Source organism: Lagopus leucura, unplaced genomic scaffold (assembly GCF_019238085.1).
Source record: "Lagopus leucura isolate 7727_CA_CO unplaced genomic scaffold, USGS_WTPT01 Super-Scaffold_100024, whole genome shotgun sequence".
NCBI classification, from domain to species: Eukaryota; Metazoa; Chordata; class Aves; order Galliformes; family Phasianidae; genus Lagopus; species Lagopus leucura.
Window position 1 is genome coordinate 5,258,463 of NW_024962276.1, and position 14,773 is coordinate 5,273,235.

General features: G+C 57.5%; 1 protein-coding gene and 1 long non-coding RNA gene across 5 annotated transcripts; one reads left to right on the plus strand and one right to left on the minus strand.

Moving 5' to 3' along the window:
* Positions 1–239: 239 nt before the first annotated feature.
* Positions 240–2,040, minus strand: LOC122184733. 2 transcript variants are annotated; one of them, XR_006180612.1, is made up of 2 exons: positions 1,986–2,040; positions 240–586 (listed from the first exon to the last, which is right to left on the minus strand). It is a non-coding gene; the product is annotated as an uncharacterized LOC122184733 (long non-coding RNA). The 2 variants fall into 2 exon arrangements; XR_006180613.1 differs by having other exon boundaries at positions 240–1,104; positions 1,986–2,005.
* Positions 2,041–2,862: 822 nt separating this feature from the next.
* Positions 2,863–13,798, plus strand: WDR81 (WD repeat domain 81). Of its 3 annotated transcripts, none has more exons than XM_042879676.1 (11): positions 2,863–2,982; positions 3,991–7,566; positions 7,918–8,025; positions 8,103–8,293; positions 9,777–9,967; positions 10,199–10,364; positions 10,544–10,709; positions 11,002–11,700; positions 11,855–12,000; positions 12,203–12,382; positions 13,268–13,798. In XM_042879676.1, the coding sequence occupies exons 1-11, from the start codon at positions 2,904–2,906 to the stop codon at positions 13,592–13,594; spliced, it is 5,829 nt and encodes a 1,942-aa protein (XP_042735610.1). In that variant the 5' UTR covers positions 2,863–2,903; the 3' UTR covers positions 13,595–13,798. The 3 variants fall into 3 exon arrangements, with proteins under 3 accessions (XP_042735610.1, XP_042735612.1, XP_042735611.1); XM_042879678.1 differs by lacking the exon at positions 2,863–2,982 and adding an exon at positions 3,307–3,392; XM_042879677.1 differs by lacking the exon at positions 2,863–2,982 and adding an exon at positions 3,401–3,490.
* The last annotated feature ends 975 nt before the right edge of the window (positions 13,799–14,773 follow it).

Sequence of the window (14,773 nt, forward strand, 5' to 3'; positions counted from 1 at the left end):
TCGGCCCTGAGTCAGCAGCTCCGCAGCCCATCCCACCCAGGCAGCCCCATCCCACCACCCAGCTCTTTGCACTGCCAATCCCTGTAACAGCACAGATCAGCCCTGCTGTAACTGAGACGGACCCAAAAAAACAACCGTCTGCCCACTGACCCCTGTGGGACAGAGCTGCCACCCCTCCCTGCCACCCCACAGTCCAAAGTCACCACCATCCTCCCACCCCACAGGCAACGAATGAGTGGTTCAGGAAAACACAAAGTTTAATGTCTCTGGCCGTCTCAATTCAATGCCATCCCACCATGGGGTGGGACCCCATTCCCTGTTTTATAGCCCTGGCTTTGCCTGGAGGCTCCTCATCCCCACCAGGCTCATCCTCAGCTCCCTTGGGGTGCCTCCATGGGATGCTGTTGGCTCACTCATCCCGGTGGCTCAGGGCACAGCTGCAGCTGACATCCGACGACGTTGCAGCGATGAGCGTGGCTACATTCAACAGTTCTTCAACTGGCAGCTTTAGCTACTAGAGAAGGACATAAAGCTTGCCACTGAAGAACTGCTGCCGGGCAGCCAGGAGCGGGCAGAGGAGCAGCAGCTGTGGAGGAAACACCACATCAGAGCCAGCACACAGCACTGCCTGCACCAAATGTACCCTCCCAGTGCCCTCCAAAGCCAGGGCTGACATCCCATGGGGGTACAACAGCCCAGGGAACGCGGGGGCAGCTCCATCCCTCCCTTCCCCATAGCCAGGTGCCACAGAGCAATCCCCTTTACCACACAGGGAACCAAGGCCGTTCCAGCTGGAAAACACCAGATAAGAAGCCCGGATCATAGAGGCTGCCACAGAGATGGGGCTGTGAGGTTCTGCGGGGAGGATGGGGTGGGTATGGTGTTTCCCAGGCTCTCACCTCCAGCACCGTGCTGGCAGGGTCCCACCAGGCCGGGGGCCAGCAGCATTCAGCCAAGGGAGAGATTTGGTGCCAAAGGAGCACCGGGGGAACTTCAGAGTCACCCAGGGGGTGCGTCAGGCCCCAATTCTTCTCTCTTCCAAACGGGAAAATCCCTTTTTTCCCCTCACTTTGTCTGAACTATAGGGCGAGCTCTGGGAATCCCCTAAGCAATAGGAGGGCAGTCAGTCCCAGTTTGAAGATAACCGGGCTTAAGTGGGGGGCAGCACACGGGGAACACCCCCCAGCATCCTCCCACCAATGTACCCCCCCAAAAAACGTCCCGGGGTTCCCCACGGGGTCGGGGTGTCCCGGGTGGGGGCGGCGGGGCCGCGGGGATGCCGCGCATTCCTGGCGTGCCGGGTACATCTGGTCCGGATTCCAGCGCCGGTCCCGGCCCTGCTCCACCCCCGCTGGGCCGTGAATCAGCACCCGGGAGGGGCCCCGCCGGCACCGGAGGGGGAGGCTCTGCCGGTAACGGGAGGAAACTCCCAGCCCAGGAGGGGGTTCAGCAGGGTTCGCCCCATCTGTAATCCCCACCGTACCCCCAGCGGGTGCCCAGCTCCGATTTCACCGGGCCACCCAAGCCCGGTAAAGACAATCCCCGCAGCCAGGACAGCTTCGCCACCCGCCCTACGGGGAACCCGGTTCCCTCCTCACCCCCCCTCCCCTCCCCCGGGAACCCCACGGTCCCCTCTGCCCCCCGGGATGCTCCGCTCGGTGTCCGCCCGAGGAGCGGCCCCGGGTCAAAGTCTGCCCCGCCCGAACCCGGACTGAAGGTCACCCCCGGGGGCGGCCACCGCCCGGCGCGGGGCGGCCCCGACCACAGCCCCGCCCGCCCTACCGGGACCCCCCGCAGAGGTAACCGCGCCCCCCCGCACCGACGCGGGGACGGCGCCCGCACAGCCCTACATAGAACCGAACCCCATCGAACCCCCACGCTGCACCCCGGGCAAAGGTGACCTTTCCTAGGGAACAGAACGGGGCACAGAAAGCCTATCACACCCCGGCTCCGTACAGCGCTCCCCGCGGTGCCGCCGGACCCACCTGCGCGGAGCGGCCCAGCCCGGTACCGGCACACCGCGGCCCAGCCCGGCCCCGCCGCTCCCCCCACCGCACCGCACCGCCGCCGCCGGCTCCCGTCTCGGATCAGCTGGCGGAGTCATGACGCAGCCACCCACCGGCCCCGCCCTTAACCAATCACCGCCCGGCACACCGCTCCCGCCCCCTCCACTATCCCTGCCAATAGGCAACGCGTTTAATCCGACACTCAGCCAATAAGGAGAGAGAATCGGCAGTCCGCCCCGCCCACCCCGCTGGGCGCTGGCCGGCGGTTGCCTAGGGAACCGACAGCCCCGCCCCGCCGCGCGGCATGCCGGGATGTGTAGTGCGGCGCGGCGCTCCCGGCATGCCCCGCGTGCTGTGAGTTGGCATTTTCCAGGGGGTGAGGAGGCGGCGGGGAGGGGGGGGGTCTTAAAGGGCCCGGCCCCGGCGGGGTGCGGAGCTGGTATTGGGCCGCCCCCTCCCTCCCGGGGCGGCACCGCCTGCGCCTTTTAGCGCTCGCGCTGGTGACACAGCCACGATTCCGAGAAGTTGCTCCAAGTCGACGGCCAATCAGAAGTGAGCGCACGGTCCGCGCACCAATGGGAGCGCGTGGGGGGCGGGGCTTCGGGAACCCGCCTGACCCCGGAGGCTGGCAGCGCCGCGCGATGACTGGGCAACTTCCTTAAAGGGGCCGCGCCCCGAAGCTGGGAGTGCTGTGCGGGCGGCGCCGCGGTGCCCCTTTAAGGCAGTTTCCTGCCCTTCGCCCCAGTAACAGCTGATTGCAATGGAAGGGGGGTGGGGAGCCAATACGCTGCTTCCACGTCCCGCCCACGTGACTCCCACGCGCGACATGCGGCGGGAACCTCCCGCGGCCTTAAAGGGGCCGCGCGGGGAAAAGCTAGGGCTGATGCCGGCTGTCGGATGCCTTTAGCAGCCTCGAACACCCGGAGGGAGCGGGCTGCTGGAACGTGCCCAACCCGGGGGCACCCCGGGGATAAGGGTGAGGACTAGGGTCGGGGCCACGCAGCACCCGGTCAGAACCAGCTCCGCAGCGTTCCCCCCGGCGGTGTTCGGGGCACGGACCTCAGGGCAGGGGGCTCGGGGCCGCCCCGCACTCACCTGCCGCCGGTGGGGTCCACCCGCCGCCTCCCCCCTGCGCGCCCCCTTTAAGGCCGCTGCCCGCCGGCGCGCCTCTCCCCGCTCCAGCTGACGGCTCGCGGCGCTCTGACGTCACCGTGACCTCAGCCGCCGCGCGGGGCCGCGCCGCTCTGCCCATGTACGGGCACCGCGCCCCGGCCCCGCTCCCCCCCCACCGACGGCGGCGGCTCCGCAGGCGGTGACCGCTGGAGGGAGCCCGGCCCCGAGCGGGGCTCCCCCCGGGGCTGTTTCCGTGCTCCTGAGCCGAGCCCGGTACGGGATGTGCGGGGGGTACGGGCGGGCACATGGTGCAGTGGCGGCCGCATGTGACCGCCGTCACCTGACCAACATGGCCGCGGGGCCGCTGCCAGGTAACGGTGCGGGACTCCCCGGCGGCGGCGGAGCCCGGAGATGCGGAGGAGCTCCGGGAGTGGCTTTGTGCCCGGCTCCGGCATGCGGCTGCCTCTCCCCGTGGGCCCTTTCCCCAGGGGGCTCCTTCGGTGTCTGCTGTGTCTCCTCTGCGTCCCTTCCCAAATCCCCCAGATACGGTGCTTTGGGCCACTTGTAGGGGGCGGGAGGGCAGCGAGAGCCTCCCCGGCATCCTGTCCACCACCCTAATGCTGCCAAGGTCCTGTGGTTCGCTCATCCTCTCCTGATCTCCGTCTGAGCCTCCCCTGCCAGCCCCATCCACCGCTGTTAATGCTGCCAAAGCCCTGTAGCGTCCCCATCCCCTCCTGACTCCCTTCTAACAACACAGTGTTTGGGTGGGATGGGAATTTCCCCCTTCCAGAGTGAAATTTGGGGTTTTATGGGGTCGGTGCTGCAATCTTCCGCTTACCCCCTGTGGTTTTTTTGGGCTTCCCCTCTTCAGGAGCCACCATGGATGCCCTCCTGCACAGCGTGGAGAAGGACCTGAGCATCGACCACTGGCAGCTGGCAGCCGCCTCCGAAGGCACCCACGTCACCGCTCTGGTCCCACACAAATGGTTGGCCAGCCTACGGGAACGCCGGGCGCTGCCCGCTCTCTGCCCACGTCCAGAGGGGCTGAGCGAGGTGGAAGTGAGGACGTTCCTGCAGCGCTCCGTGCAGAAGCTGCCGGCAGGATGGACCCGGGTGGAGATCCACGGGTTGCGCAAGGAACGGCTGATGCGGCCCCTCCGTGTGCCGCCTGCTGCGGACCCACGGGGCGGCAGCGCCGAGACCCTGCACGGCTTCATGCAGCACGTGGCATCGCAGAATTACCGCAACCTGTGGGGCCGGGCTCACTGCCTCTACGTGCGGCCCTACCGGCACGCTCACACACCGCCTGCCGTGCCGGTGTTGGATGCACTCCGAGCAGCCCTGCAGAAAGCATACGGCTGTCCCATCCTCCAGGTGGGCAGAAGCGTGCCTTGTGCTTCCCCGGCCAAGGCGGTATCCTCCGTGCCCTCCTCCTGCCCCAATGTGCTGCAAGCAGAAGCTCTGCTGGAGTCAGCTGAGATGCTCTATGTTATCTATCCCTACGTCCAGTACTGCTTGCATGACATTGTGACTTTCAGCCCAGCGAAGCTCACCAACAGCCATGCCAAAATCCTCTTCCTGCTCTTTCATGTGCTGCAGGCCATGAAGGCATGTCACCAGGCAGGGCTGGCTTGCGGGGCATTCTCCCTTCGCGACGTGGCTGTGGATGAGAAACTCTGCAGCCGGCTCCGGGTCAACTTCAGGGAGTATGAAGGTCCCAGGAAGGAGGAAACAAATGCAGAAGCCGATCTGGAACGAGTGAATGAGCAAAGCAGTGCTGGGATGCGAGGGGACACGGCGAGGTGCTCCACCTGCCAGCAGGAGCTGCGGGACCTGGTGCTGCAGTGGGTGCATGGCCGGGTCAGCAACTTTGACTACCTTATGCGTTTGAACAGTTTGGCTGGGAGGAGAATGGGAGACCCCAATTATCACCCGGTTCTTCCATGGGTGGTGGACTTCACAACCAAAAATGGCAAATTCAGGGACCTCAGGAAATCCAAATTTCGTCTCAATAAGGGAGACAAGCAACTGGATTTCACCTATGAGATGACCAAGCAAGCGTTTGTTGCTGGTGGGTCAAGTGGGGAGCAGCTCCATGTTCCCCACCACATCTCTGATGTCCTTTCAGATATCACCTACTACGTGTACACAGCTCGCAGGACACCCAAGTCAGTGCTGTGCTGTCATGTGAGATCCCAGTGGGAGCCCAACGAGTATCCAGCTAGCATGGAACGCATGCAGAGCTGGACCCCGGATGAGTGTATCCCAGAGTTCTATACAGACCCATCCATCTTCAGATCCATCCATCCTGACATGCCTGACCTGGACGTGCCGTCGTGGTGCAGCTCCTACGAGGAGTTCATCGAAGTCCACCGCATGCTGCTCGAGAGTCGGGAAGTGTCTCAGGACCTCCATCACTGGATCGATCTCACTTTCGGGTACAAGCTGCAAGGGAAGGATGCTGTCAAGGAAAAGAATGTCTGCCTCCATCTGGTAGACAACCACACGCATCTGACGACTTATGGGGTCGTACAGCTCTTTGACCAGCCCCATCCCAGGCGCATGGTGGGACCTGCCTACACTCCTGCTGAAGCTCCGGCCATTGCTCGGCCTCTCCTCCAGAATATCAAAGAGACTGTGATTTTGGAGGACATCCAGTGCCCCGTGACTGATGCAGTTAATGGGCTGGTCCTGGAGGCTACTCCTACTGAAACCACTTGGTCTGGGGAGAAACCCATCGCTGGTGAAGATGATTTAGAGCAAGGCACGGAAGCACTGGATTCCATTTCTGTGAGTAGCAGAGCTCCTGATCAGCCCAGCAGCTCTTCAGCACAGCCCTCCATCATCCCTGCTTATCCCACTGAAGGTAAAGCCTCGGGTGCCCGACCCCTCCGTCGGAGCAAGGCGGGTGCTGCAGATCAGGCAGACAGGGATGACATGAAAATTGCACTCCCTGAAGGCTTCAATCCGCTCCAGGCCTTGGAAGAACTGGAGAAACTGGACAATTTCCTGGTTAAAGGCTTGAGCAGCGATATGCAGCTGATGGAGCAGCCTGGGGAAGAGCCCCTGCTGGGTCTCTCTGACCTCTTCCAGAGGGATATGCAAGCACTGGGTATTCTGATTGCTGAAATAATCTTTGCACCGAGGATCCGTCCTTCAAAGCCTGACGCGTCCCTGCTGGAGCGGTTCCTGATGGTGCGTAACCTGTGCCGCTACCACCCCAAGGAGATCCCGGCCCCGCTGCAGCACGTGCTGCACATCCTGCTGCAGCTCAGCGTGCCGGTGGAGAAGCTTCTAAAGACCACATTGGGCAAGGACACTGTACAGCTGTTTGAATACAAACCCATTTCCCAGGGCCTCCCCCCGCCTTGTCCCACGCAGCTCCTCAGTCCCTTCAGTTCTATCGTTCCCTTCCCCACATACTTCCCAGCTCTGCACAAATTCATTTTCACCTATCAGGCGAAGAAGATAGAAGATGAAGGTCAGGGCCGGGAGCTTGTTTTCCAGCTGTGGCAGCAGCTGGAAGGGATTCTTTCTGAAATCACTCCTGAAGGCTTGGAGATTCTTCTGCCCTTCATATTATCTCTGATGTCTGAGGAGAATACCGCTGTCTACGCGGCGTGGTATCTCTTTGAACCTATAGCTAAATCCCTAGGTCCAAAGAATGCCAACAAATACCTCCTGAAGCCATTGATCGGAGCCTATGAGACCCCCTGCTCCCGACACGGCCGGTTCTACCTGTACACGGACTGCTTTGTGGCCCAGCTCATCGTACGCCTGGGGCTGCAGTCCTTCATCCTGAACCTGCTGCCCCACATCCTGCAGATTCTTGTTGGCATCGAGAGCTCACGGGAGGAGAGCAAATCCCTCCTCGGTGCGGCTGAAGATGACGAAAGCGGAGGGGGCAGCCCCATGTCGTGCGTGTTCGGGGAGGAGATCAAAATGGATGTGGAGCACAGCTCCGCCGCGCTTGACCTTCTTGACTATACCTCCGGGGTCAGCTTCCACGACCAGGCCTACCTGCCTGAGAGCGAGGACTTCCAAAGTGGTCTCTATGTCGGGGAGTCCCTGCAGCCCCAGGAGCAGGAGTCGCTCAGCCTGGGGCGACTGAGTGATAAAAGCAGTGCTAGTGAGGTGTCGCTGGGAGAGGACAGACCTGCAGACGGGGACTCACAGAAGGACAAGAGCAGCCTGAAGTCAGTGGACAGCAGCCAGGACCTGAAACAGAGTGAGGATTCGGAGGAGGAGGAAGAGGAGCGCGAAGAAGAGGAGCACGGTGACACTGGGGCTGATGCAGAGCAGGCAGGGGCTGTGGATGTTGGTGTCTCGGTGGATGCTGGCACCTCTGTGGACGTCAGCATGGCTGATGACGGCAGTGAGCCAGAGGATGGAGAGGGAGAGGAACTGCCAGATCACTCGGATGACAAAGAGCAGACAATACTCCTGGGTAAGGCCCTGCAAGTGTTTTGCTTTTCTGCTGGGTGTGGTAAAGAGGACTGGGAAAAGTGAAGAGCCAGACCTGTGGGGGAAGAAGTGGATCCAGGTCTGGGGGGTGTCTAGAGTCCCATCTTGGGGACAGCAGTGAAACCAGCATAAAAGGTCCAATCCTCAGTAAAGAGTGCAGGCTTTACACGGCTGCAGGGCTGCTGTAGGGTGAGAGCACAGCTCTCTCCAGTTTGCCAACAAAGCGGAGACCCAGGGAGCTGCCCGCGGGGCAGGCAGGGTCTGGGAAGCAGCGGGCAGCAGCTAATCTGCACCGTGCCAGGCTGTTGTCCTTGCGACTGGTTTTGTTTTGCAGACACAGCCTGTAAGATGGTGAGGTGGCTCTCGGCCAAGCTGGGCCCCACTGTCACATCCCGCTTCATCGCCAGGAACCTGCTCCGTCTGCTCACGTCCTGCTACGTCGGTAATGTCTGCTCCTGGGGTGGCTGTGCTGGGTGCCTCCTGGCTGCTGCTTCAGCTCTTGCTGTTGACTCCTTGCAGGCCCCACCAGGCAGCAGTTTGTACCCAGCAACGATGAGAACGGCCCCCTGAGCACAGGGAACATCTACCAAAAGCGCCCGGTGCTGGGAGATCAGGTGTCCAAGCCGGTGCTGGCTTGTCTTCTGCACGTGGCATACCTGTATGGAGAGCCCGTCCTCACCTACCAGTACCTGCCCTACATCAGTTACCTGGTTAGTGTAAGCTCTTCTCTTTCTGTGCCCGTTGGCATGTGTGATCCTGGAGAAAAACTGTGCTTTGCAGGGCAGCTGGCGTGGGGTGGGCTGGTGACCGTGGGCAGTCAGAGCAGCTCAGGCTGCTGGAGCAAGCAGGGTTAGATGTGGGTAGATGGGACAGGCTGGGAGAGGTTAAAGGAGGGTTTTCAACTGTATTTAAAAAAAAAAAATACTGGCAAGGTTTACAATTTTTTCAGCTTGAAATTCTTTGCTGAATAGCGAGAAGAAAATGTGTGTAATGCAGCTGGTTGAAAAACAAACTGATTTTTCATTAAAATTTTTCTTTGAATGTTTTAAACAGGCTTTTTTTTGTTGTTTTTTTTTTGTATTGCTCCTTTTTAGCGATTGCAAACGCTTTGGTTGCTGACGCTTGTTTAAATGTGGGGGGGAAAAAAAAAACCCAACACACTTCAATAGCTTTTTGATCATTTAAAACTTCGAAGGAAAAAGGCCACAGCTGTTCATTGAAAGAAAACAAAAAAAGCACTGTCAGTTTTTCCAGTGTGGAAGGGGAGACTTTTGATGGGGTGGGGGAAAAAATCCCATTTTTTTTTTCAGCAGAATCCCTCTCCACCCAGTTGCAATCGTAACTGCAGCTGTTGTGCTTTGCTTTACTCAAGTTTACTTGGGGGTGATGGGGGGTTAATGCTCCTGTGAATAGCATTTGGCAACCTGATATGAGAGCGATGAAGCTGGAGGATCGCAGATAGGATAAAGTCAGTCCTTCTTGGAGCATTTGGCAGAGTGGATATTTTGCGAGGGGAAGAGCCTCTGTGATGAGCTGGAAGATGGCAGGTGTACAAGAAATAGAGAGGAAATGGGGAGTTGTTTGTGGCTTTTGTTATTGGCACTCTTTTCTTGGGTGTTTGGTTTGTTGAGGAGTTAGGGATGAGGACAACGCAGACAAATGTTCTGGTCTGATATTGTGAACTGTTGGGCATCGCTGTCATCAGTGGTGGATCTCAACCAAGAAAAAGAATGTGCTCCTGGCTCACAAAGTTCTTAGCACCTGGATTTCCAGAAGTTGGTACGTTTGCCCAGACTTTGCCTTGGATATTTCATGCAAGGACTGGTCCTCAGCAATCTGTGTGTCAGGCTTACCGTAGCACGCGATGAAGACATTCATTCTTGCAGCGAGGCATTCATTTGTCATAGGTTTGCTCTGTTCCTGTGTTGTCCAGGCTGGTGGTGGTGCTCTGGGCTGGTCCAGGATTGTCTATGAATTTCTCAACTGCAGGAACAGCCTGCAGAGAGACTCCCCCCAGATTATGCATGTGATTTGTAATTCAGCTCTCTCCACGCTCCTTCTTTTGTCCTGACATCCATCCATCAGTTCAGGCTCATCCTATGAGTGCAAGCCTTAAAATTGCTGCTTGGGTTCCTCTCCCATTACCACTGCCATGCTGGATTTTGAGTCTGAGCTCAGATGATTGTTTTGCAGGTTGCACCTGGTGGTGGGTCCAGCGGCGGCCGGCTGAACAGCCGTAAGGAGGCAGGGCTGCTGGCTGCTGTGACACTGACACAGAAGATCGTGGTGTGTCTGTCAGACACCACACTCATGGATATTCTCCCCAAGATCAGCCAGGAGGTGCTGCTCCCGGTCCTGGGCTTCCTCACCTCCCTGTCTGTCGGGTGAGTGCTGCACTTGGCTGTGCCTTCAGCCCCACTTTGCACAAGCTTGCACCCAGATGAGCGTGTCCTTGCTCTGGGATATGGTTCATTTGTAGAGCCTGTGCTGCTCAAGACCTTCTGATAATGCCAGAAAACACAAAGCAGGAGGCAGAGGAGGGGAAAAGGGATGTGTGTAGGGCAAGCTGGTAATGGATATGTGTATAGCAAGCTGGTAATGGATGTTGTCTTCAGTTTCCCCAGTGGTGCCCAGGCCCGTGTTGTCCTGTGCGTTAAGACAATCAGCCTAATTGCCTTGATCTGCCTGCGGATCGGGCAGGAGATGGTGCAGCAGCATTTGAGTGACACGGTGAGAAACTTCTTTGGAGCGTTCTCACTGCTGCAGGAGCTGCAGGACCAGGTCAGTGAGATGCACAGGGTGCTCCTGCCACATCCCAGCACACGGCCGCAGAAATGTGGTGGGCATACCTGCTGCATACACCAGCACTGGTATCAGCAATGCCCAACCCAGGCTGTGCTTGTGTAATGATGTGGTTTGAGCATCTGATCTTGGGAATATTCCTGTTTTCTCCTGACCAGGGATTGACAGTGGAGTCGCTGAGCGGCTGCGAGGTGCCGGTGATGGAGGTGCCCCTCAAGGAAGGGAAGCTGCTGGCTCTGGATCCGGCAGTGCTGATGGAGTTACAGAAGGTGTTTAACCCTGAGATGGCCTACATCACCTACATCCCCTTCTCTTGCTTGCTAGGTATGGCTTGGCTACCCTCTTTCTTAGAGCTCCTTGTTCTGTGCGCTCATGCTTGACCTGAACTTGGGAAGTCAAAGGGTGTAAGTTGGCTGGGGAAACCCACAGCTTCTGCATGGTGGTTTGGTCTGCTTGTGGAGTCAGGAAGCCCACTGGGAGTTCAGGCTGCTTTGGCTGGGAGCAGCGTGTGGCTGACTTGGTGGAAGTTGTATTCAATGGCCACGTGCTGACCATTGTTCTGTTGTGGGATGATGAGGAGATTCCTTCCCTGGGAGCTATTTTATCTCTTTTTCAGGTGATGTGATCCGGACGGTTGTGCCCAACCACTCGCTGGTTGAGAAGTTGGCCAGTCTCTACCTGGAGAACGTGAACCCAAAGAACCTGCAGGTGGTTGGCCTAGAGCAAGCGCCGAGCATGGCAGGCTCAGACCAAGATATGCGAGGGACAGAAGCGTTCTCCAGCCCCCAGGAGGACAGTCACTCTGGTACTTTTGGGAGCGTGCTGGTAGGGAACCGCATCCAAGTTCCTGTGGACACGCAGCGCGAGGGCCTGGGCTTACTTCGCCTCAGTGCTGGCACTGATGGCTTCATTCCCAGCGCATCCAGTGAGGAAAACACCCTGAAGCATGACCTTCCTCGCAGCACCCACATGCTGTGTGGGAACTGGCTGGCGTATTGGCAGTATGAGATTGGGGTGAGCCAGCATGACCCCCGCTTCCACTTCCATCAGATCAAGCTGCAGAGTTTCTCAGGGCATTCGGGGGCCATCAAGTGCGTGGCACCACTCAGCAGTGAGGACTTCTTTCTTAGTGGCAGCAAGGACAAAACTGTCCGCCTTTGGCCCTTGTACAACTATGGGGACGGTACCAGCGAGGTGCCACCACGGTTCACCTACTCTGAACACAAGAAGTCTGTTTTCTACGTGAGCCAGCTGGAGGCATCGCAGCACGTAGTGAGCTGTGATGGGACTGTGCACATCTGGGACCAGTTCACAGGTAAGCAGGGAAAGGGCAGCCTAGAGTGAACTGGTCCAGTCCTTGTAGACAGGGGGGCCTTAATTCTGATGGCTCCCCACTGTAGGGACTGGAGATCTGCCATATTGCTTCTCCATACATTTACAGCTCTACCATCTTTCTCGTGTATTCACAGGCAAACTTATCCGGACTTTTGATGAGTTAGATAGCAAAGCCCCCATCACAGCTGTGACCACCATGCCACCTCCTTATCACAGCATTTCTGTGGCCAGTGCAGACTCTGTGCTGCGTTTCATTGACCACAGGAAGCCAGGATTACAGGTATGGAGGCTTTTTTGCAAGCCACATTCCTTCAGGCTCCTCCGTGGCATTCGTGTGCTTAATAATGCAATTGTGGCTGATCCAAAGCCAGACGTGATGGCTCCATGAAAGCCTGCTGTGCCCTAGAGTCTTTTATCTTATAAGTGCTGGATCCCCCAAGATTTCAGCCCACTGGTAGCTGGATTCTCTCTCTGTCTTGCAGCATGAGTTTCGCTTGGCCAGCGGGGTGAATGCTGGGCTGATCCGCTGCTTGGCTGTCAGCCCCAGCGGGCGCAGCGTTATGGCTGGCTTCTCTTCTGGTTTCATCGTGCTGCTGGACACCAGGACGGGACTCATCATGCGGGGCTGGCCTGCCCACGAAGGAGACATCCTGCAGATCAAGGTGAGTGGTTCAGCAGGGATCGGGGCGGGTGGCTGCTTCCTGGGCCTTGCTGATCCTTCTGACATGTGCTGCTTGGCAGAGCTTATCGGTCCATCCTGTGGAGCTCAGGGCTTTCCTCCATTCTTTGCTGTGTCCATAAGTGTCTGCTCAGGCTCTCATGCCCTGTGGCTCATGCTATGAGCAGATGCTCTCGGTGCAACCTGTGCTGGACAGACAAGCATCTGCAGGTCTGCAGCACAGGCAGGGAGTAGCCACGTGTCCTGGTGGAGGCTTTCTCCTTGGGGCTGTCAGCTCCCTGTGGGGAGCATCACTCTAATGAATAACTCTTGTCCATATTTACCCACTCGGGGAGCAGTGGTTTGGGCTCATGTCCTCGACCCAGTGCAGTTTAAACAAAGTTCAGCAGAGTGGGTTGTTTACTCTCTTGCTAGCTCTGCTAATAAGCATGCCAGGCTTCTGTCTTCAGCAGTGTTTTCTGCTTAGCTCCCTGGTTCCTTGTCCATGAGGAGGAAAATAACATGGCGGGTGGCTTAATGGAGAGGGATGCCATGCAATAATCTCTACCTGCTGCGGTAGTAACAGGTGATAAAATCAGAGGAATATCAGCAACTTGTTGAGAAAAGCTGCAGCCCATCTCCTGAACACTTTGAATAGTGCTGGAGGAGGTGAACAGCAACCAGAGTCCTGTCGTTTGTGGTGTCCACCTGCATGCCTTGTTAATGCTGTCTAGTACTGCCAGCTGCTTGGAAATGGCTGGGGCTGTCCTAGGGGATTGCACTGGGGACTGCTGGACTATTGGCAGCTACCTGCTTATCTCATGTCCAGGGTGAGCTTAGGGGTTTTTACTGTAAGAACGTTGATTAAGTGTCTCTCCTTCTCCCACAGGCCGCAGAGGGCAATGTGCTAATCAGCTCTTCTTCAGATCATTCCATGACCGTCTGGAAGGAACTGGAGCAGAAACCACTGCACCACTACAAATCTGCATCCGAACCCATCCATGCATTTGACCTCTACGGCAATGAAGTGGTGACTGGCACCGTGGCCAACAAGATTGGTGTCTACTCCATGCTGGAGTCCTCAGCTCTGCCCATCAGCACAACCAAGCTGAGCTCAGAGAATTTCCGGGGGACTCTGACCAGCCTGGCAGTGCTGCCCATGAAATGCCACCTCCTGCTGGGCTCAGACAATGGTGTGATACGCCTCCTGGCATAGCAACCTCAGCCCAGAAGCTTGTGGCTGTCCCACAGCTTTGGTAGTAGAGCTGAAAGCCAGCAGTGTTGCTGATAGAAGAGCCAGAGTTAGGTGTTTCTGAACGGAGGATGCAGAGGGAGGTGTACCTGTTAGTGAGCACTCGGTTAAGTGTCCCTAACCTCTTTCTCTATCTTAAAGAAAAAAAAAAAGAAAAAAAAAGAAAGCCATAACTGAGAAACCTCCACTGCTGCTGGGAGAAATACTGGGCATTGTAGGTCACTGTTACCCCTGCAGAGAGGTCTGGAGCTTTCCGTACCGTGTGTGCCTGATCCCCAGGGGACTGTGAGCTGCCCTCCAGAGAAACGTGGACCATGGGCTTCCCCTCCCTTCCGTTAAGGGGTAAGAGGTTGCCCTCAACACAAATAGAAATGTATAGCTACTGCCATCTGCACTTACCCTTCACACTCTGCTCCTGAACCACTGAGTAGTCCTGCAAGGACAGCATTAGTGGGCACTGCCTCCTTTGGAGCTGCGTGCTGCTGGGCACATCCCCTCTGCCACGTGTGGGATCAAAGCCCAGAGGATCCACTCTGTTAACTTTAGGTTCTGCTGTCTGAGTGAGAGCCTGCATAGGAGGAGGAGAGGTTAACTAGAGCTCTTTTGTTGCCTTACTGGCTCCAGAGCAAAGGCAGGAATGCAAGTCAGCCAAGGCACAACCCCCCTATCTGCTGTACTGCTTCATCCTGTGATTTAGGAATGAACTGCAGAAGGGTGGTCTTGAAGGCTAGAACTGGATGCTTCTATCAGGATTTTTGCTTCTGGAGCTGTAAGGTAGGGATGGATTGTTGCTGGTTCCTACCCTAGCTGCACTGCATCTCGTTATTATCAGCAGGTTGAGGAGTGCTCTGTGTGCTATGCATTGGCAGCATTCCTCAAGAAATTCCCTTTCTCATCCTCTCCACTCTCCTTTGTGCTGATCTTCTGGGGAAAACAGAACAGCAAAAAGGTCCTCAATTTTACCCCTTCCCACCACAGTTTGAGAACCTGAGATCACAATCTAGAATGGCATTCCTCTGGCCTTCCCTTAGGGACAGCACTGTCTGCTCCCACTCCTGTGTGACCCAAAGGTGAGGAGAGTGCTCTTTGACCCAGCAGCAGGAGCAGTTGCCTCACTTTTCTTGCAGCCCTTTTCCCATCCAT

Excerpts from the sequence above, each read along its gene's own strand:
- WDR81 (XM_042879676.1), top strand. The coding sequence starts at position 2,904 with ATGCCTTTAGCAGCCTCGAACACCCGGAGGGAGCGGGCTGCTGGAACG. Across the intron at positions 8,294-9,776 it reads TGCCCTACATCAGTTACCTG|GTTGCACCTGGTGGTGGGTC; the intron begins GTTAGTGTAAGC and ends ATTGTTTTGCAG. Across the intron at positions 12,001-12,202 it reads ACAGGAAGCCAGGATTACAG|CATGAGTTTCGCTTGGCCAG; the intron begins GTATGGAGGCTT and ends TCTGTCTTGCAG.